This window comes from Prionailurus bengalensis, chromosome C1 (genome assembly GCF_016509475.1).
Source record: "Prionailurus bengalensis isolate Pbe53 chromosome C1, Fcat_Pben_1.1_paternal_pri, whole genome shotgun sequence".
NCBI classification, from domain to species: domain Eukaryota; kingdom Metazoa; phylum Chordata; class Mammalia; order Carnivora; family Felidae; genus Prionailurus; species Prionailurus bengalensis.
In genome coordinates, this window is record NC_057345.1 from 33,769,853 (window position 1) to 33,793,226 (window position 23,374).

Consider the following 23,374-nt stretch of genomic DNA (forward strand, 5'->3'; position numbering starts at 1 on the left):
TCTTCCTCTGACTGGCTAATTTCACTTAGCATAATACCCTCTAGTGCCAGCCACGTAGTTACAAATGGCAAGATTTCATTCTTTTTGATTGCCGAGTAATACTCCATTGTATATATATACCACATCTTCTTTATCCATTCATCCATCGATGGACATTTGGGCTCTTTCCATACTTTGGCTATTGTCGATAGCACTGCTAGAAATATTGGGGTGCATGTGTTCCTTCGAAACAGCATACCTGTATCCCTTGGATAGGTACCTAGTAGTGCAATTTCTGGGTCATAGGGTAGTTCTATTTTTAGTGTTTTGAGGACCCTCCATACTGTTTTCCAGAGTGGCTGCACCAGTTTGCGTTCCCACTAGCAATGCAAAAGGGATCTTCTTTCTCTGCATCCTCGCCAACATCTGTTGTTGCCTGAGTTGTTAATGTCAGCCTTTCTGACACCCACCTATTTATTCTTTCATGAGCTTCTGAATCACATTATCAAGTTCTTATAAAATCATTCTATTGGTTTTAATTAGATTTGCATAACAAAATAAATTTGGAGATAAAGGTTTGGTTTTGGTTTTTGTGGTTTTGGGGGAGGTTTGTTTTGTTTTGTTTTGTTTTGTTTTGTTTTTAGCCAAGTTTAGTTTTTCTGTGCAGAAATATGGTATATCCCTGAACTTAATCGAAGCTTCCTTTATGTCTTTCAGAAAAGTTCTAAGGAATCTTCTGTTTGTTTTGTCATCATTCATATTGCTCTCATAGGTCCTGAACATTTCTTGTGAGGCTCATCCTTAGGTATTTGTATATTTTTGTTTATTTGCTGCTTTTATAAATCTTTTTTTCCAATATGTTTCTAAATTTTTTTCCGGTATAAAACATTTCTACGTTTTGGGGTATTTCTTAGTTTTTTAATGATTAAAAAGATACACATACTCATTGTAGAAAAATAGCAAATAGGACAGAAATGGAAAAAGAAAAAGAAAAGGAACTTCATTCATCGCTAGCTGCTCACTCACCACTATGGTAAATCTTAGTCCTCAATGATAAAAAAATCTGACAAGTCTGTGTATGACGAGCCGGCATTTTCTATGCATCTGATATGTGATGTAAAATACATTTTTTAAAAATGTGTGTGCATGCGCATCTCTGTACACATGAGATCTTACTATGCATATAGTTCTTCAAATCTTTTTTTCCCTTTTTTAAAAAATTTAATTCAGTTCCCCGGGGCTATGCCAGGACGCAGGGAGGAACTCGGCCTGGGGAGACCCATTGGGCAGCTGGCTGCTGGGCAGGGTCAGTGCCTGGGGAGACCCAGCAGGAGAGGTGTCAGGGCCCAGCTGCTGGTGTTGCACAGGCTCCAGGGTCCCCAATTTTTTTCATATTAAGCCAACTCAACCAAACTCTTTAATTAGCTCTAGAACTGTATCAGTTGGTTGTCTTGGGTTTCTACCAGAGACAAATATGATATTTCCAAATCATTATAATTTTCTGATCTTTATAATATTATTTCCTCGCCTTAAACTATTTCTTTGGCTACACCTTACTGAATAATCTTACACACTAGCAGTAATAGTAGCAAACACTTTGCACACCACCATAACAGGGATCATAAATTCAAATGCATGGCTGGGGTGTGGCAAGCAGGCAGTGTAACTGAGTAAAACTAGTCTATGAAAAATAATAAGGAAGGACAAGGAATATGGTGAACTGGTGGGTTCACACTCCATCCAAAGGGAAACCACATGCTCACCTCCTGCTGGTTGGAGGAACATGGGCCCACTATTGCCAAGTCTAGCTTGTGATGCTAAAAATCTATTTTTTTATGTGTAAGCTCAACTTTTAAAAATATTGACAATTAATTCAACTTTTAAAAACTATACAAGCCAAACAAAATATATCTGTGGGTTATACTTGGCCTTCAGGTGACCATTAAGTGACCTCTATGCTATAGTTTTAGCAGTAAGCATGATGCTGGCTCTTTGTAACACATATTCTTTATAATATCAAAGGAGTTTTTGGAGAGGCCATATTAAATGTCTCTGTGAGGGTTCACAAAACAGAAAGTTGAGAGCAATCTACGAAGCCATAGGAACAAAGGGTGTACAAGTCAGAAATGGATAAGGAGGTGGGCTGGGGTACCCACGTGGGCAGAGTGCATGTGCTTAGTAAACCCTTCCCAACAAATTGTAACCACTCTCAACAAATTTCTCTTTCACAAAACTCTGGGTTTTGTGGATTTACTTCTGAACATTTTCTTATAATCACTAGAATTTTTAATATATTCAGAATAAAATAAAAGTTTTTCTGAATCATAAGACCAAACAGACAATGAATATTGAAAGATGGACCAGCCACAGGGAAAATTTTTAAATCTCAGTATGTTCACTGTCTCCAACAAAGCAAAACCAATTTATTGGCACCATATGGACAGTGTGAAGGAAGGCATCTTTGAAGAGTTTCCAATTAAGGAGGTATGATAAATGAAGAGTAATTGTACAATATACACATTGTTAAGATTATATCCTCTTTGCATGATGTGTTGGTGTTATTCTTTTTATTTTAGTAACTCTAAAAATTGTTTATGGAACTATACTCACTTTACTCATGACCTTTCCTTAACTATAAAATATCCCTTATATTTTGGAAGACAATGTTTCAGTAAGCATTTGGTAAAAATTTGTTGAATGAATGACATAATTAATGAACACTAGTGAAGTCTTATTCACCAGAAAAGGCTATATCTTAAATATTAACTCTAACTTTTATTGTGCATAGTATTGGTTTTAATCCCCAATTCTAACCCTAGTCCCAATCCTAATAGTGATTTTTTTAAAAATCTTTTTTCAACGTTTTTATTTATTTTTGGGACAGAGAGAGACAGAGCATGAACAGGGGAGGGGCAGAGAGAGAGGGAGACACAGAATCGGAAACAGGCTCCAGGCTCTGAGCCATCAGCCCAGAGCCTGACGCGGGGCTCGAACTCACAGACCGCGAGATCGTGACCTGGCTGAAGTCGGACGCTTAACCGACTGCGCCACCCAGGCGCCCCCTAATAGTGATTTTTAAAAAAGATAAACCTTAACCCAAATAATGAGTATAATAGTCCTACCTTGATCCTAATCTGAAACCAAGTATTAGCAACTCCTGTAGTTCCAAGAGAAAACAGAAAATAAGATGAATAGAAAAGCAAGGCTCTGGGGCACCTGCGTGGTTCAGTTGGTTAAGCATCTGACTTTGGCTCAAGTCATGATCTCAGAGTTCACGAGTTCAAGTCCCACGTTGAGCTCTGTGCTGACAGCTCAGAGCCTGGAGCCTTCTTCAGATTCTGTGTCTCCCTCTCTCTCTGCCCCTCCCCTGCTTGCACTCTCTCTCTCTCTCTCTCTCTCTCTCTCTCTCTCTCTCTCAAAAATAAATAAACATTAAAAAAAAAAAGAAAGAAAAAAAGAAAAGCAAGGCTGTGTCAGAAGGAAAAACAGATACCTATAGGCCAGAATGGAAACAGCATATAGCGCTTCCCTGATTTGGTGTTCACCATTTTCATCCCCATATTCCTCAACTAAATCCTGAACCCAACCCCAATACCACCCAACCTACTATGGGGACGTATCTCACAGTGCTTCCATCTGCCAATCCAAACTGCCCATTGAGAAACATAAATGAAACAATGAGTGTGAAAATTCCTTACACACCCTTGGCATAGACACTCAATAAATTACATACTCTCAAAACTCTTTAAACAGGCAGATCACAATGCAAGAACTCAACCAGTCCTCCGTGACAGAATTCATTCTATTGGGTTTTGCTCCCAACCCTAGGACCAACCCTCTGCTCTTCACCTTCTTTCTCACCTTTTACCTGCTAATCCTCATAAGCAACAGGCTCCTCATCACCCTTATTCACCAGGATTCTCGCCTCCACACACCCATGTACTTTTTCATCAGTGTCCTCTCCATGCTGGACATGTGCTACACAACCACTACCGTGCCCCAGATGCTTGTGCATATTCTCAGTGAGAAGAGGACCATCTCTTTTGCTAGATGTGTGGCCCAGATGTACATCTTCCTCCTCTTTGGGGTCACTGAGTCCTGGCTTTTCTCTATCATGTCTGTGGACAGGTACGTGGCCATCTGCCATCCTCTCCGGTATAAGATCATCATGAGCCATTGGATGTGCCTCCTCATGGTGGGCATCTGTGCAGCCTATGGTGTGGTGGGTGGCCTGTGCTATACCTTCTTTGCTATGAATCTGCCCTACTGTGGCCCTAATGAAATTGACCACTACTTCTGTGAGGTCCCTGCTGTCCTAAAGCTGGCCTGTGCAGACACATCCCTCAATGACTTGGTGGACTTCATCACGGGCTTCAATGTCATTGTGGTCCCACTGTCCCTGGTTGTCATAGTCTATGCCAACATCTTTGCTACCATCATGAAGATCCGCTCAGCCCAGGGACGGGTCAAAGCCTTCTCCACCTGTGCCTCCCACATCACTGTGGTCACCATGTTCGCCATTCCATGCATCATTATGTACAGGAGCCCTGGCTCTGACTCTTTGTCAAACAATGGCAAGAAAATGGCCCTTTTTTATAACATTGCCACAGCCTTCCTCAACCCTGTCATCTACAGTCTGAGGAACAAGGATGTGAAAAAGGCTTTCCTCAAATTGATGGGACAGAGCAGGGCCCCACAGTGAGGCCTTAAAGCTGAAGACCTGGGGAGCCAAACAAAGCAGGACTCACACCCACAACCCCTCAAAGACTCTTCCATGAGACCTGGGAGGGCTGTACTCCATAAAGCTAACCCTTCACCCTGGCCTAGGGAGAAGGAACTGAGTACTCAGACAACCACAGCATCTGTAGTGACCTGGTTTGGGACAGAGGTGATTGTGAAGGTAGAGCACAGTGGTCAAGAGCCAGGATGACAGACTTGATTTTAGCCATTAGCAGGACATATGAATTTTTGCAAGCCATTTAACTTCTCTAAGGTTTATATCTATCTCTTCCTCACAGGGATGTTGTAATGATGATGTGAGATTCTGTGTGAAAAGTATTTAGTACGAGACTAGCAATAGTCAGTTTTCAACAGATACTAGTTTTAATGTTTAAAATTTATTTCTTAGGGATGAACTGTCAACCTTGAACTAGCCAATGATCTTCTTCTGAGCTGTGGAAGTAACTGGAGCCCTAGAGAGTAAAGGGAAAAAGGCAGGGAGTGGGAGTATTAAAAACTCAAAAACTGAGAAGTGAAGAATCTTAGGGTGAGAGACTTGAGAATGAGGAAGTGAGCCCTTATCTCCCATCCACAAATTGTGCACCTTGAACTCATCTTCTACCTTTGTATTGTAGCCATTCGTTCTTACGCTTTTGTATCTTTACACCTCTTGATTTTCCTTTGCCCCTTGTTCTAATAAAGTCCATTTTGGAAAACTACAGCCTGTCTTGGGTGATCTCAAGGAAGAGAGACTCTGTCCACTTGAGGGTGAGCAAAATTAGGGAGGGAGTGGGTATAACGTTCCCCCCAGATGCAAAAGTTAGGCAGTCCAGGAGAGGTTAAAATCTCCAGGGGGAGTTTCTCTTCTGCTCCCTCTTGCTTAGAGAGACCTTCCCTGAAACTCTTCCTATGCCTCATAGAATCTTTACAAACATAAATTGTTTTTTCCCAAATTTCATTAATCTGCAGGGTCATGTTACTGGGCATCACTGTATTTACTGGTTTTGCCTCTGTTTGCTGCTACAAGAACTCCAGCACCCAACAAAGCAATACATGTTCCATAGGCTAACAGGCAACACCTTCAGGTTGTTCTTTCCTACCCCCTTGCTGATATACAGTGACTATGAAACTCCTTGCAAAAAAAAAAAAAATCAGCTGGACTGGCCGGAAAATTCAACATGAATGCCTATGTCCTCCATGGGTTACCAGGGTCCATGCCAAAGGTGTAGGTCTCTATGTCCTCAAAAATATTGCCCTATGCCACCACACAGGAGCCAGAGTGTCACATAAATAATGAATCAAAATTAAAAGGCAGATAACAAAACAGGGCATATCATTGCAACATACTTACAGACATGTTGATAATGACATGAACATAGAAAGAGCTCTTACAAATTGGTAAGAAAAATACAAACACCCCAGGAAACTGGAAACAGATCTGAACAGTTCATAAAAAAAGACATTCAAATCATCAATAGATGTGTGGGAAAAATCCTATCACAGTAGGCACCAAAGAAATGCAAATTTAAGTATCAATGAGATATCACTTTTTCACCTTTGAAATGGCGAAGAGTTTTTAAACAATGGAGTCAGAGGTGGCTCCATTGAAACATGGACTCTCGTACATGACCAGTGTACCCATCTTTTTGCAAGGTGATTTGGCTTTATGTATCAAGAACCTTACATATGTCCATAATTTCCTACCCAATACTTCTATTTTCAAGACATTTTAGGAAATAGACATCAAAAGGGCAGGAAAAGTAACATAACCATTTTCATTGTGTTACTTACATAGGAAAAAATTGGAACCAACAGAAAACATCTGTCATCGTGAGTGATTTAAATATATTATGGTATAATGGTGTACTCCATAGTCATTGAAAATGTATTTTATAAGAATATTTAATGATATGACTGCTCACAAGTTGCTAAGTGAATAAAAGCAAGAAAGAGCTGGTGAACAGCATGTTATGATCACACCATTAATAGTCGTAAATACCCTTTCACCCTTGAAGTCACACATTAAAGCTTAGAATAGGAGAAAGTACCACTGAGTCATACTTTTGTACACACTTGTGCACGCCCACACACACACACAGCCACACTCCCCACCTTTTCAAATTAATGAATTAATAAACTGATTAAGGCAGCTTACCTTATCTGTGTTTTCACATTCGTTCTCATGCTCCTCTCTCACCCCAATTTAATTTCACCCCCAATCACAGTATGTCCAGACATCTGGCAAGTAGAGGCTTTCAATGGCCCAATCCACCCTATGAGCCTCTTCTCTTAAATTCACACAGCAGGGATGAAATCATGGACTCCCAGGGAATTCCAGTGAACACAGACACACAGTTTGCCTTGATAGAGTCTCTGACATTGTTACAGACACTTTATTTTTTTTTCCAAATTGGGCAAATCTCTTCCATTTCTGGAACAAGCTTTCCCACTGAGCCATCCCAGCTAGTTCCATTGAGAAAATCTCAAACTTCTCTAACCAGAGTTCTGACCATGTCTGTCCCCTGTAGCATGTAAACTAACCCCTCTTCCAAAGAGCTTCTGGTGATTTACTATTTCCATTTCCTCCTCCTGCTTCAATCAATGTTGGCAATTTAAATTTTTCTTGAAAATTGTCCATTTTATCTTGGTGTTCAAGTTTACCGGCATCAAACTTTTTTTTAAGTTTGTTGTATGTGTAGCTCTGTATCCCCCTTTTTAAATTCTTAATATGTATCTTAATATGTACAAATGCTTAATATGTATCCCTTTATTCTTTGATCAATCTTGCCAGAGGAGCATCTATTTTGTATTTTCAAAGAAACAGATTTTGGCTTTGTTAATTAACCTTCTACAAATTGATTTCTGCTTTTGTTTTTATTATCTCCCTCCTGCTCTCTTTATATTTACTCTAGTAAACAGAATGGGAATGACTAGCTCAGTATTTTCAGTCTTTCTTGTTTTGTAATAAATACCTATAGAACTGTAAATGTCCATCTAAACACTGCCTTCACTGCTTCCTACAAAGTTTTGTATGTGATGGTTCTTTCAGTCCTAATCTTGATCTTTTCTGCTACAGTGCACATTATCATGAGTGGGATACCTCAAATCAATCAACAAATAGGGGAGTAATGTCATTATAGTGAAAAATCCCATTGGTTCATACCCACTTTTTTTTCCAAACACATTCATATTTTGCACAACCAAGTACTAGCGATCAGTCCAGATCCTGATTGTATGGCAGCCAGAACTTTCTCAAAGTCCATGCTGTGGCCAGAGCATTGCAGAAAAAAAAAATCTTTATTTCTATGCAGCCAGCCATGTTCATACTCTATGTTTTAACAGCTCAGTATGAACATGTGGTCAAACAGAATGTGAGTCAAGTACTCATGTTCAGAATCAGGCTGCCAAATGAAGTAGTAGAAGTGGTCGCTTACTCTGAGCCTGGTCAGAAAGACCACAGAGATGAGGCTTGCAGAGCCCAGGAGGCCAACCTGGGTAACCTCTGACATCGCTTCCTGTTCTGAGATTCGTGATTACTAGAGATTTGCAGAGCAGGGGTGCCAGGCACATTACTCCTTCCTGCATTACTTTCCTCTTACAAGGGGTCCTGATGAAATGTTCTGTCCCATCCTGTTCCCAGAGTGGTACCTATCAGACTTGGGTTGCAGTGACAGATTCCTTGGTGTCTCTACTGGGGCTCATTTGGCTCTCCTGGCTGCTACAGCTGATGGGATGGTGACCAGAGAAGCACAAAGGTCTTTTTCTGATAGACACAAAGGATGCTGTGTCCATGACAAAGTGCCACTAGTACTAAGTGGTGTTTCATGGCCAGTCTTTTGTGGCCTGCAGGGTCCAGCCCCAACCAGCTCCTTCATCTAACGGTCAAAGTCATTTTGCAGGATCAGAGGCATTACCATTTTGATTAAATGTTAAATGTAAAGCTATGAAACTTATTTTTAAAAATAGGAGAAAATCTTTATGACCTAGATTTAGGCAACAATTTCTTAGATGTTTATACCAAAATGTAATCCATAAATTCAAAAACTGATAAACTGGACTTCACCAAAATGGAAAACTTTTGCTCTGCAAAAGATCCTGTTAAAAGATGAAAAGACAGGCCATATACTGGGAGAAAATATTCTCAAGTCCCATATCTGACAAAGAACTTGTATCTAGAATATATATAATACTCTCTAAGCTTGACTGTAAGAAAATAAAGAATCCTGTTAGAAAATGGACAAGATTTTGAACAAACACTTCAACAGAGGTTATACAGATGGCAAATAAATGCAATTAAGCACATGAAAAGATTTTCAATATCATGAACTGTTAGTCAAATACAGACGACAGCCATGAGGAGGTGTCACTATACTCTTACACTATTTATCCTGTTATACTGGCTTACATGAAAAATACTGACAACACTCAAGGCTAGGAAGCATGCAGAGCAACAGGATCATAGCTAGTGGGAATGCAAAATTGTATAGCCTCTCTGTAGAACAGTTTGGTGTATGCTTTTGTAAAACAGCTGCATTGAGATATAACTTATATACCATAAAACTCACCCACTGGCCCTGTGCAAATTCAATGGTTTTTATTATATTCACAGAACCATATAACTAACACCACAATCTAATTCTGGAACATTTCATCACCCCAAAAGGAAATTCCATACCGATTAGCAATCACTCCTTCTCCCCCACTCTTATCCCCAGGTCTACCCAACTACTACTAATTTACTTTCTGCCTATAGATTTACCTATTCTAGACATTTTCTATAAATGAAATCCTATAAAATGAAGACTTTTCTGACTGGCTTTTTTTCACTGATTTCAAGGGTCATCATTTAGCATGTATTATTACTTCATTCCTTTTTATTGCAAAGTAGCATTTCATTGTATGGATATACCATATTTTTTTATCCATTTAGTTGATGGACATTTGAATTGATTCCACTTCTTGGCTATTATGAATAATGATGCTAGGAATATTGATATACAAGCTTTTGTGTAAACATATGTCTTCATTTCTCTTATATATCTAGGACTGAAATTAATGGCTCATATGATAACTCTATGTTTAACATTTTGAGGAACTATTATTTCCCAAAGCAGCAGTACCATTTTATGTTCTTACCACTGATGTGTAAGAGTTCCAGTTTCTCCACATCCTCACCAATACTTGTTAATGTAGTATTTTAAGCTATAGCCATCCTAATAGGTAAAGTGGTATCTCATTGTGGTTTGGGTTAGAATATTACTATAAGCATACACATATCATACAACCCCAGCAAACACATTCCTGAGAATTTGTTCTAGAAAAAAAAATAACTTGTTTTTTTATCTTTACACAAATATTCATAGCAGATTTATTCATAAAAGTCAAGAACTAAAAACAATCTGAATGTACTTCAACAGGTGAATGGATAAACTGTGGTACCTTCATACAAGAGAATACTATTCAGCAATACAAAGGAACAAACCATTGATATGTGCAACAATCTAGATGGATCTCAAAGACATCAGGCTGGGTTTTTTGGGTTTTTTTTTTATTATTAGTCTCAAAAAGTTACATTCTGTATGATTCCATTTATGTAACATTTTATTTTTTAATGTTTGTTTATTTTAGAGAGAGAGCACAGGTCAGGGAGGAGGGGCAGAGGGGGTGAGAGAGACAGAGACAGAGAGAGAGAGAGAGAGAGAGAGAGAGAGAGAGAGAGAGACCCTTAAGTAGGCTCCATGCTAAGCGCAGAGCCCTGGGCAGGGCTTGATCCTTCAACCATGAGATCATGACCCGAGTCAGCTAAAATCAAGAGTCGGATGTTTAACCAACTGAGTTACCCACTCACTCCTGTTTGTGTAACATTTTCGGTTAAAGTGACAAAATAGATCATAGACCATCAGTGCCAGCCCTCTTTGTGGTAATGGAACAATGTTGTATCCTTATTGTGGTTACATGAATCTATGAATGTAAAAATTTTTCTTAAAACCATATATCCCCCCAAATGGGTACATGTAATACAGGGTGAAATTGTAATAACATCTGTAGTTTCATTAGTAGTGGTATACTGATGTCAGTTTACTGGATATGATAATGCAGGGAAGCTGGATAAAGGATACACAAGAGCTCAATTCACTATTTTTGCAACTTCTTGTGAATCGTAAATTATTTCAAAATACAATGTTGTTGTTTTTTTTTCATAGATCTCATGCCCTGGTAGAAGCTGAAAATCTTACTGCGGGTCACCCACCACATGACTAGGCAAATAAAATAGCCCATCATAAACTGTGTTATCATATCCACTGAACCATCAAGTCAGACACACACAGAAATAGCTTTCAAGAGAAGTTTTGCTTCCTGTCCCTACAACTTTGAGTTTGTGCTCAAAGGAGGAATTCATTCATTAGGGACGAGATCTATGGTTCTATTAGATGCTGAGATTGCCTGCTGGCCACTCTTGTAAACCAAATGGAGGAGAGGGGCACTATATTGCCTGGTTCCTGTTACCAGGGGAAATTGGTTTGCAAGAGGGCAAGGGAATATATATCTTGTACTCCATTGACCAGTAGAAATTGTCACTGACAAGTGTGGTGCCCAATCAAGAAACTTGCAATGAGTAAATAGAGATCTAATGCACAGTATAGTGAATATGGACAACAGTGTTGCATTATAATAACTAAACGTACTAAGAGTCTAGATCTTAGTTATGCTAATCACAAAAAAGAAATGATAATTATGTGGTGTGATAATGGTGCAAACGATCATTACAATGGTAATCATATTACCATATATAAATATCTCAAATCAACAAGTTGCATATCTTGAATGTATACAGTATTATATGTCAAATATATTTCAATAGAAAAATAAAGTTTTTAAAACCTCTCTTTAAAAAAAGGCGTCCAGCAGTCAGGCCCTACAGGAATGCAGGCTTGAGACACCTCCCCAAGTGAAGCATCCTATCCAGATGAGGTGTTGGTCAAGGATAATAACATGGAATGGGGACACCTGGGTGTCTCAGTCAGTTAAGCATCTGACTTTGCATAAGGTCATGATCTCATGGTTTGTGAGTTCAAGCCTGGCATCAGGCTCTTCACTGACAGTGCAGAGTCTGCCTGGGATTCTCTCTCTCTCCCTCTCTCTCTCTCTGCCCCTCCCCTGATCACTCATTCCCTCTCTCTCTCCCTCTCTCTCTCAAAATAAATAGATAAGCTTTAAAAACAAAAGATTCCACTTTAAAAAACAAAAAACAAAAAAAAAGAACATGGAGGGGCGCCTGAATGGCTCAGTCAGTTAAGTGTCTGACTTCAGCTCAGGTCATGATTTCGCCATTTGTGAGTTCGAGCCCCATGTTGGGCTCTGTGCTGACAGCTCAGAGCCTGGGGCCTGCTTCGGACTCTGTGTTTCCTTCTCTCTCTGCCCCTCCCCCACTTGTTCTCGGTCTCTCTCTATCAAAAATAAATAAACATTAAAAAATTAAAAAAAATTGGGGCGCCTGGGTGGCGCAGTGGGTTGAGCGTCTGACTTCAGCCAGGTCACATCTCGTGGTCCGTGAGTTCGAGCCCCGCGTCGGGCTCTGGGCTGATGGCTCAGAGCCTGGAGCCTGTTTCCGATTCTGTGTCTCCCTCTCTCTCTGCCCCTCCCCCGTTCATGCTCTGTCTCTCTCTGTCCCAAAAATAAATAAACGTTGAAAAAAAAATTAAAAAAAAAAATTAAAAAAAATTAAAAGGTCAAGAAGAAGAAAACTAGAAAAAGGAGACTAAGAAGTACTGGCCATTAAATAAAGGGTGTGGAGTTTTGGAAGCAAGTCAAGTAAGTGCTTCAAGTAGGAAAGAGAGATCAAATATGTCAAATGACGCTGAAGGTTGTATACAAGGACTGAGAAGTGACCAGTGCAGTGAACAATGTGAGGGTCAACAGTTACCTTCACATAAGTGGTGGTGGAAGAAATATTAGTAGTGTCACAAGAGTGAAACCTGACAGGTGTGTTTCAGGGAAAATTGTAAGACAAGAGTTAGAGACAGAACTGTAGACAACTATTTCCTGGAAATTTTCTCCAAAAGCAAAGAAAGGACTGATGGCTGGCAGGGAAAATCAGGACTGAAAAAAAGGTTATTTTTCTTTGAGATTAAATAATAATAAAATATTAGTACTCTATTCCCTTTTCCTTTCTTCCAATTCAAGAGGACTGTATTGTCCTCCTTTTCATTCTCCTCAACAAAAATAAGGTGAGAGCCTGCATATAAGGAAGCCAAGAGCTGAGTTCAGGTTTTCTTCAAGATAAGCACAGTGTCAGGAGGCTCACTAGAGATGGGAAAGGAGCTCACGATGAAGCCACAGAGCCAAGAGAATGTTATGTCAATCTTACCAGAAACCTGGAGCCACACCTGTGTCGAGGAAATTTCAGTTTCTCCCCTTAAGTTTTCCAAAAGCTTCATTCACTATTGAGCTTAACTTTTTTAAAAATTTAATTTAAAAAGGCTGTAGTTTATACTACACAGGTGGTGTGATATGGTCCTTGCAGTGTTGGCTAAATTGTTGTTCTCAAACTTAGAAGTGTGTAGGAATCACCTGTAGAATCTTTTAAAATGCAAATGTTGATTCCTTAGGTGTGGAAATACCAAAATTCTGCATTTCTTAACAACTCCTGAATGACGTTGGTGATGCTAATCCCCAGACCACTCCTTGATCAGTAAGAGTCTAAATAGTTTTGCATTAATCAATAATCCCTGCACTCAGGTATTCACACTCTTGAGTCATCCCCTCCCCTTGAGTCTGGGCAGGACCTAGTAGTTTGCTTCTTGTGAATATCCCACAAGTGATGGGAAATTACTTTCTTTTTTTTTTTTTATTAAAATTTTTTTTTCAACGTTTTTATTTATTTTTGGGACAGAGAGAGACAGAGCATGAACGGGGGAGGGGCAGAGAGAGAGGGAGACACAGAATCGGAAACAGGCTCCAGGCTCTGAGCTGTCAGCACAGTGCCAACGCGGGGCTCGAACTCCCGGACCGCAAGATCGTGACCTGGCTAAAGTCGGACGCTTAACCGACTGCGCCACCCAGGCGCCCTGGGAAATCACTTTCAAGAGTAGGTTACAGAAGGCCCTGGCTCCACCCTGCTCACAATCTCTCTGATGAAGCCAACTGCCAGGTGGAGAGCTGCTCCGAGGAGAGGCCTACATGGAAGAAACTGATGGATGCTCTGTACAGCTGTCAGGAAAGACCCTCAGTCTAAAAGCCCACCAGAAACTGAACCCTGGTGACAATCAAGTGAGCTTGGAAGCAGATCCTTCCCCAGTCAAGTGGTAGGATTTCTGTAGCTGATTCCTTGATTACAGCCTTCTGAGACTCCCTAATCTGAGGATCCAGCTAAACTTTGCTCAGATTCCTAACCCACAGAAAAAATAAATGTTTATTGTTTTAAACCACAAAATTTGGGGGTAATTTGTCACACACCAATAGATAACTAACACAGAGGAACTGCAAAGAGTCACAAGGAAACTTTGGAGGTTGATGATAATGATCTTGATTATGGTGGTGTTTTCATAAGTATATATACACATATCAAAACTCATCAAATTGTATACTTTCAATATCTACAGTTCCCCATATGTCAATGTATTTCAATAAAGTTAAAAATGCATTATGAAAGTGTCTGGGTGGGAGGAGATTTTCCCAATTGCTAGGAGATTCTGCTCTCCCCTGAAAATATCACTTCACTAAGACAGAGCTCCTTACTTTAGATACATGAGGGTTTATGTGCCCTAAATGAATACTCTCCTAATAGTATTGAATGAGAAATGACCTGTGACCTATATTACTTTCCTGAACCCTATTTTATATGATTACAATAGATTTTCTTAAATTGTTCTGTGGTTCAGACCTTGTCAAATCCCTGACTGAGCTTTAATGGTGTTACTGACCATTAGTCAGTAACTAGTAACTGACCATTAGTCAGTCACTGACCAGAAGTCATCTTATGCCCATCAATTTGAACTTATTTCATGAATCCAGAGATCAAGCACTCAGGTGCATGTTCACTCAGTAATAGGAAACATGAATATTGGTGCCAATTCTATGCCAGGTCTTGTAAACTGGTGGTACAGAAATGAATCAAATATAGGCGTGCCTTCATGGAGTTCCCTGTCAGGTGTCTTTATGCTTGAGGGACACCTATTGCCATAACCTCATGGGTGTTCTGAGATATGATCTTACTGAGACTAACCCATTAATACATCATGTGTGCCCATTGGATGTTGGAAAGAATTTAGATGGAGAAGTCATGTAGGCTGTGTCCCGGGTTTGTTGCTGGTACCCATGCTTCTGTGACTTCATTCTGTTGCTTTACCCCAGCCTGTCACTTTGAGGAAAGCTCTCTTCACATCTTTGTTCCTAAGACTATAGATGATAGGATTGAGGAAGGCAGAGATGATGTTGTAGAATAAAGCCAACTTCTTATCTTCTTCTGGGGAAGATTCAGAACCAGGTCTCATGTACATAACCATACATGGTATAGAGAACATAGTGACAACAGTAATGTGGGAGGCACAGGTGGAAAAGGCCTTGAGCTGCCCTTGGGCTGAGCGAATTCTCAAGATGGCAGCAAAAATATTGATATAGACAATGATGATGAGGGAGAGTGGGACCAACAGAAGAATGAAGCCCAAGATGAAGTCCACCTGATCATTGAGAGATGTGTCTGCACAGGCCAACTTCAAGACTGCAGGTACTTCACAGAAGAAGTGATTGATCTCATTAGGACCACAATAGGGAAGAATCATAGTAGAGACAGTGTATATCAGGGCACAGCTGATACCCCAGAATCCACAGAAGGCCACCATTGACCCACATAGCAAAGGGCTCATAATGACTTTATACCTCAGGGGATGGCAAATGGCCACATACCTGTCATAAGCCATGATTGCAAAAAGCCAAGACTCAGTGATTCCTAGCATCAGGAAAATGTACATCTGCGCCACACATCCAATGTAGGAGATGGTCTTCTCCTTGCAAACCAGGTGTACCAGCATCTGGGGCACTGTGGTGGTGACATAGCCCATATCCATAATGGATAGGACACTGAGGAAAAAGTACATGGGTGTGTGGAGGCGGGAGTCCATGCGTATCAAGGTGATAATAAGCCCATTGCCCAGAAGAGTGATGAGGTAGAGGAAGAGGAAGACACTGAATAGAATAACATTTATCTCTGTGTTACGAGAGAATCCTAAAAGAATAAACTCAGTAAGAGAGCTATGGTTTCCCCAGCGTAAGTCTTGCATCCTTCTCCTGGTATAGAGAAAGAACAGAGCCATAATCATTCATAAAATAAGTCTTCAGATTCAAACCCTGATGCTACTCTTTTATTAGGAGGGCCAAATATAAGTAGCAAAGTAGGTTCTCATTAGGACACCCACAAAGCTGGGAACAAAATTTTTTAAAAAAGAATTTCCATTTTATATGAAACAGCATGTTAATATTGTATTACTTAATCCTAGTTTATTCTGAGACTACAGATAATAAATTTCACATTTCAAAATGTAGAACTTGCAAAAAGGAGTGTCCAAAACTGTGTCCTGCACTTCCTGAACTCGCCATAGTTCATGGAGCTTAGAAAAGATTTTAAAGCAGTCAAAAAAATAATTGGATATTTGAGATTACAGCATCTGTTGTGAGTGTCATACCAAATGGAGATTTCTACCCCTCCTTGGAAGCTTTTATCAAAATGGGCTTCAGTGGGACTACTTGAGTAGCCTAACAGATACTCTGGAATTTTAGAGACATAGTTATTGGATATATGACTTACTCCAGAAGACAACTATCATTTGGAAATAAATTCAGCTTCGTGACAAGTCAAAGTCATGTATTTCCATGGACCAGAGGTGGGTAATACATGAAAGAGAGAGAGACAGAGAGAAAGAGAAAGAGAGAGAGAGAGAGAGAGAGAGAGAGAGAGAGAGAGAGAGAGAAAAGGAAGGAAAGAAGGAACAAGAGACGAAGGGAAGGAAACTACCATGCTAGGATACTATACTCAACAAATATATCCATAAGGAATGAAAGCTGTTTGCTCTCCAAAAACCCGATAATCAATTACCAAAAGACTCACAGTAAAAGAAATATTAAAGAGCTTCTTTAGGCTAAAGGCAAATGGTCCCTGATGGAAGTATGCAATTGAAAGAGAAAATTAACACCAGAAATCATAAATGTGTGTGTAAATATCATAGAATATTAATTGTTTAAAGCAACAAAAATAGCGACACCTTGTTGGAGCTTTAAATATACACATAGAAGTTGAATATGTGACAAATATGGTCTAACAGCAGGAGGAGGAAATGGACTTAAACTGTTGTTAGATTTTGCATTGTTTGGAAAATGGCACTTTAAGTGAGACTATAAGCCAAAGATGCATATTTTAGTCTCTAGATCAGGTGTCAAGACACTTTTTCACATAAGGAGTCAGACAATAAATAGTTTAGGCTTTGCACAGAATATACAGTCACTGTAGCATATTTTTATTTGTTTTTTAAAAACCCTTTTAAAAATATAAGGTTTACCAATCCTTGTTGTAGAATAACAAAAGAATAATTTAAAAAAATAGTAAAACTCAAAATACAGTAAGGAATGTAAAGGGAATAATTAAAAGTTTTTGGTTAATTCAAAAGAAGGCAGGAAAAGTGGAATAAAGAAAAAAAGAACACTTGGAACAAGTAGGAAACAAGTATTAAAATGATAGACTCAAACCTAATTACAATAGTAACTACATTAAATGTGTATTAGTAAGCAAGCCTACTGAAAGACAAAGATTATCAGACTGGATTTTCAAAAACTGGGAGCAATGCTGGGGCACTTGGGTGGCTCAGTTGGTTGAGTGTCCAACTCTTGATTTTGGCTCAGGTCATAATCCCAGGGTTATGGGATTGAGCCCCATGTTGGGCTCTGTGCTGAGCGTGGAGCCCGCTCAAGATCCTCTCTCCCTCTCTCTCTCTGTCTAGTCTAGTCCCTGCTAGACTAAAAATAGTCTTGCCTCTCTCTAAACTAAAAATTAAAAAAAATTTTTTTAATAAAAAAAATAAAATAGAATAAAATAAAATAAAAACTAGTGGCAGTGAAAGAATTCCATAAAGAAAGGAATAATCTTTAAAAACCAGAGAAGAACAAGAATACAATTTTTAGATTATCAAGATAGTACCAGTCAACTCAGGACTGTCTTGCCCCTCACCTCATCTCTCTCTTACTGCAAGCCTGGCAGTGGCTAAAGCCACTGGGAATTGGGATGAGGAATTGACAAACTAAAAGGTAAAGAAACATAACATACTTCCTCCTTGCTACTTGCAACTTGCTGCAGCAAGCCTAACTCAATCTGAAGAATTATAGAAGACATCCTGCAGGAGGTAAGAGTCAAGCTGGTCGTTGAAGAGTGGGTAGACGCTAACTACAGGAAAAGTGCAGGAAAGGATATACCAGGGAGAGAAAGTCATCTGTGTGAAGTCATGAAGCATTAGCTAGCCAGAGAGTGATGAGAGATGGGGTAAAGAGGTAGGCAAGGACAGACCATGGAGGACCTATAAAGCCCTACAAAATGGTCTAATGAGGGTGGATTTTATAGAAAGGAACATAAGGATCCACCAAATAGGCATGACATCAGGCTTATGTCTGGCAACAATCACACTGGCTGCAGTGTGGAGACTGCAGCAATTCAGGGAGGAAAGGATGAGAGTGGGAGCAAATATTGATATGAAAGGTAGGTATTCAACAAGAGTCTTTAGGAGGTGAGTCTATGGATGTAGGTAAGTGATTAAGGAGTGGTGAGAAAGAAAGATGGGTCAAGGATGGATTCCAAGTTTGAGTAAATGGATGGGGGTGATGGTGTCATTCACTGAGGTTGGGTACATGGGAGTGGAAAGTTTGGGAATGAGGGAAGAAGGACACATGATGAGTCTAGTTTTGGAGTTGGGGAGTTTGTGGGACTCCCAGTATCTGTTTGGCTGATGGTTGAGAGCTGAAAAGAAAGCTCTAGAGACAGGAATCTGAGCGTCCTCAGCACTTCTATAGGAACTGAAGCCATCGGAAGAGATGAGATCACCTGGGGAGAGCGTGTAGAGGGGGAAGACAGCTGAAAGCAGCACTCTGAGAAGCCACACTCTAAGGGTTGGCTTCAAGGAGAGAATCCAGAGAAGATGGTGTCGAGAGGCCAAAGATGGATGACATGTGACACAGAAACCCAAGGAGAGACAAGGTCTACAAGGAGAGGATGGTCTTTGTGGTCAAATATGGATAGATACCAAGTGAGATGAGAACCAAAAGTGTCTGAAGCCAGCCCATCTCCTGCCTTAAATACATCTCCATATTTATATCTCTTGCCTGGATGGTCCCCCTATATTCCTTGTGTCCAACTGCCTACTTGAACTCTGCCTGTTGATGTTTGACTTCTCAAACTTCTCACATCCAAGACTGAACTCCTAATTTTTACTGCATGCTCTAGCTCTTGGATCTCATCTCCCATTACTGTCCCCTTGTCTCATTCCACAAAAACCACACTGTCACTGTTACCCTTTCGAGTCCAACAACTGCCAACTAGACTTTCACCTAAAGACTTTTGCCACAACATCCAGTACTTATGCTCTCTTCTACCAGATCTCTTTAGGGGGGAGTTCTTCTACTTCCTTCAGTTCCCTGCCCAACTGTCACTCATCAGAGAGCCCCTTCTTCACCATCCTGTCTGAAATGCAGCCATCCTTCACTGTCTCCTTAGTCAGCTTTACTTTCTTTATTGTACTTCTCACTTCTTTTTTATTTTATTTTATTTTATTTTTCAACGTTTATTTATTTTTGGGACAGAGAGAGACAGAGCATGAACGGGGGAGGGGCAGAGAGAGAGGGAGACGCAGAATCGGAAACAGGCTCCAGGCTCTGAGCCATCAGCCCAGAGCCCGACGCGGGGCTCGAACTCACGGACCGCGAGATCGTGACCTGGCTGAAGTCGGACGCTTAACCGACTGCGCCACCCAGGCGCCCCGTACTTCTCACTTCTTAAAAAACTTACCTATTTATCTGATTATTGTCTGTTGTCCCCAAGTAGGTTGTAAAAGCAGAAACTTTGTTTTGTTCACTAGTATATCTCTAGTGTCAATCATTGTGCTGGGCACATGGTAGCAACTCAATTAATATTTATTAAATTGTTAAAGCAGGAATGCCAGTCTTAGATTCCATCCTAGAAGCTATATTGGCAGGATAAATAGAGATGATTGATACCTGCCCTCTCCAGTGGGGCAAACATATTTGGAATGTAGAATTTACACCTGTGACCCAAGTCTTAAGGAGATACGTGGACGAGTTGTGGCTTGTAGAAAGATATATTATGATGGTACAAAAACAAATCTAAGCAACTGGTGATTTTTCTCTGCAGAAATTTAAGCTAGGGAGGATGCTGAGGTCTGTCTACAGAAGTATCTAAAGGGCTGCATTAAGGAAGATGAATAAGAATTGCCCTGCATAGTCCCAGATTTAGAATTAGTATAAATTTTACTAGGACACCAAGCTTCAGATTGACTACAGAAAAGTTCCAACATCCAGAGATATTCATAGACAGAAAAGACTGTCCTGAGAAGCAATGAGCTCCCTGTTTCTGTTGAGAGGTTCAGGCTGAATCTAGCTGACCATATGTCAGGGACACAGTGGGATCAACCTGGACTTAGAGGTGGAGCAGGAGGACTGCTGAGGTCCATTCCATCCGGAGGAGTTAAGGTCTTTTCCATCTTCTCTGTCCTCTTTACTATCTATCTTCACCTGTTTCCCAATGCCTAATACCTGGAGCACTGTAGCAGCCTCTCACTGTGACTCTCATCCCCCAGTCCCACCCACTCACTCAGTCCTACAGCATTTTCTAGGAGAAATCTAAATAAAAGAGCATTTTCAGTGTGGCCTTTGTCCACTCATTCTACTGGTGCAGAATGTATGGGGGAAGGAGCATTGGGTGGGTAGAAGAGAAGAAGAGGGAATCGAGATGGGGGATAGCTCCAGAACTCCAGAAGCACTCTCAGTCCCACAATTTTGGACAACAGTGACAGGGAGCATCACTGAACTATAAGTATCTTGGCGGGAGGCATCTGCCTTGCTCCCTGCTCCTCAATAAGAGATCCTTAGAGCAATTCCCAATGTCAGAGTGGTCCTCCAAATCCTTGCCTCCCCTGAGATCTCCTTGCAGCCTCCCTCCTCCTCTCCCATATCCTAGTGCTGTCCTATCAACCTTCCCCACCTCTCACCTGCATCCCTTGACTTGCCCACTTCCAAGGGTCCCCCTGATTGGGACAGACACATGGGAGAGCCCCGCTGCCTCAGCCTCCCCAGCAACAGCCCCTCCTCCTTCTCTTTGTCTTCATTGGCAACTGAAAGCCAAATGTCTTAAGGGAGATGTGCATACTCAGTCAGAGGGAAAAGAAAGGTAGTTGGATAGAGAGCAAGTCAGAGTTGGGGAAGAAGAAGTGGACAAAGGATAGGACAGAGCAAAGAGCATAGGCATGAAGGGACCTGCAGATGTGCAGATTTGTAGAAAGTCGAGAGAACCAGAGCAAGCAGAGAAAGGATGCCTCAGAGGAGCAGACACCCAAGCCATGGGCCACTGTCCCCACTCCCACTGCTCTTTACCTGCTCTCGGGCTCTGTGTGAGGGATGGGCCAGAAGCCTGAGGAGCTCTCCTTTGAAACTGTGCTCACGGGGGCCCCAGTTCCCAGGAGGACAAATCCAATGACTTCCAACGAACTCTCTGTGCCTTAAATCCCCCAGGGACTGAGTATCAAGTCTGCACTCCCATCACCTAGTACTCAAGACCCCCTGACTGGAGCTCCGACTACTCCCCAGAGGTCCATGCCCTCCTGTGCCACATATTTTCTCTGGGTTAGCGCTAGACTGCATATGTTCAATCCCTAGTGTCACAGTTACCAGCTGTGACTTTGGGCAAGTTTCAGAAACCTTTCCAGGCCTCCAGGCCTTTTATCAGGAAACTAGAACCTGCTCCATAGAGTTGTAGGGAGGGTAAAAGGAGTTTACAAATAGAAAGCTTTTAAGACTGTGCCAAGTGTATAGGAAGTAAGTCACCTGTACATTTATTATTCTCCCTCATTTGCACCTTCTATGCTCTCCACCTGAGGACCCTCTTCCCTTGTGTCTTTAAGTCTGCCCTAAATTTCAGGTCCACCCCCTCAGGAAGGCAGCCATAACTGACCTCCTGTTACCCTCACTCTCCATTATTGTTCCTGGGAGTCCTGCGTGATCTGTGAGGGCCCTGAGGAGGGAAGGAAGGCAGAGCAAGTGCAAAGATTTTGTCTACTATTGGAATTAAGTTTCAACATGTGGAAATTAAATAATACACTCTAATGCAACCAATAGGTCAAAGGAGAAATCACAGGGGAAAACAGAAGATACTTGAGAGGAATGAACACAAAAAACAGAGCACTTCAAAATTCACAGAACGCAAAAAAAAAGTTTATTTAAAAATAAGAAAGATCTCAAATCACCTCATTCACCTTAAATTACAGAAGAGGGGGGCATCTGGCTGGCCTAGCCCAGTGGGTACAGCATGCAACTCTTGATCTCAGGGTGTGAGTTCGAACCCCACATTGGGTGTGGAGCCTACTTAAAAAGAATAAATAAAATAAAAATTAAAAAATTAAAAAGAAACTAGAAGACCTTGGTTGAACTAGAAGAGAACTAGCTTGACAGTAGTAACCACTATCAGAACATCACATTGTAGACCTTAAATATATGCAATGTTTATTTGTCAACCATACTTCAATAAAGCTGGGAGAAAAGGGGTGCCTGGGTGGCCCAGTGAGTTAAGTGTCTGACTTAGGTTCAGGTCATAATTTCACGGTTTGTGGGTTCAAGCCCCATGTGGGGCTCTGTGCTGACAGCTCAGAGTCTGGAGCCTGCTTCAGATTCTGTGTCTCCTTCTCTTTCTCTCCCTTCCCCACTCATGCTCTGTCTCTCTGTCTCTCAAAAAACTTTAAAAAATATTTTTAAAAAATTGTTTTAGGGGCGCCTGGGTGGCGCAGTCGGTTAAGCGTCCGACTTCAGCCAGGTCACGATCTCGCGGTCCGTGAGTTCGAGCCCCGCGTCCGGCTCTGGGCTGATGGCTCAGAGCCTGGAGCCTGTTTCCGATTCTGTTTCTCCCTCTCTCTCTGCCCCTCCTCTGTTCATGCTCTGTCTCTCTCTGTCCCAAAAATAAATAAATGTTGAAAAAAAAATTAAAAAAAAATTGTTTTAAATTAAAAAGCCAAGAGAAAAGAAATATTATATTAGCTTTTAGTAAATGTTTTTTCTGCAACTATTCAAGTGGCCATATATTTTTTCTTCTTTCTTCCTTTAGGGCATTTTTCAGTTCATTTACCCAATTTCCCCAAATTGTCAAAAGTCATATGATGAAATTGTTAACAATATATCCTTACCATGTATTTTGATTTTTGCAGATTTAAGGGGACTAGTATTGAAGAGAGAATCAAAGGGAACTTTTCTTTATCTGTATTGTTTAAATGTTTATAATGGGAGCGCCTGGGTGGCGCAGTCGGTTAAGCGTCCGACTTCAGCCAGGTCACGATCTCGCGGTCCGTGAGTTCGAGCCCCGCGTCAGGCTCTGGGCTGATGGCTCAGAGCCTGGAGCCTGTTTCCGATTCTGTGTCTCCCT

The 23,374-nt window shown here is 40.9% G+C and overlaps 2 protein-coding genes across 2 annotated transcripts; one reads left to right on the forward strand and one right to left on the reverse strand.

Moving 5' to 3' along the window:
* Positions 1 to 3,464: 3,464 nt before the first annotated feature.
* Positions 3,465 to 5,417, forward strand: LOC122479579 (olfactory receptor 2D2-like). The gene has a single exon (XM_043573401.1). It carries the CDS (start codon positions 3,743 to 3,745, stop codon positions 4,679 to 4,681), a length of 939 nt encoding a protein of 312 aa, XP_043429336.1. The 5' UTR covers positions 3,465 to 3,742; the 3' UTR covers positions 4,682 to 5,417.
* Positions 5,418 to 15,029: 9,612 nt separating this feature from the next.
* On the reverse strand, positions 15,030 to 15,977 carry LOC122479580 (olfactory receptor 2A12-like). The gene has a single exon (XM_043573402.1). The coding sequence runs from the start codon at positions 15,975 to 15,977 to the stop codon at positions 15,030 to 15,032; it is 948 nt and encodes a 315-aa protein (XP_043429337.1).
* Positions 15,978 to 23,374: the final 7,397 nt, after the last annotated feature.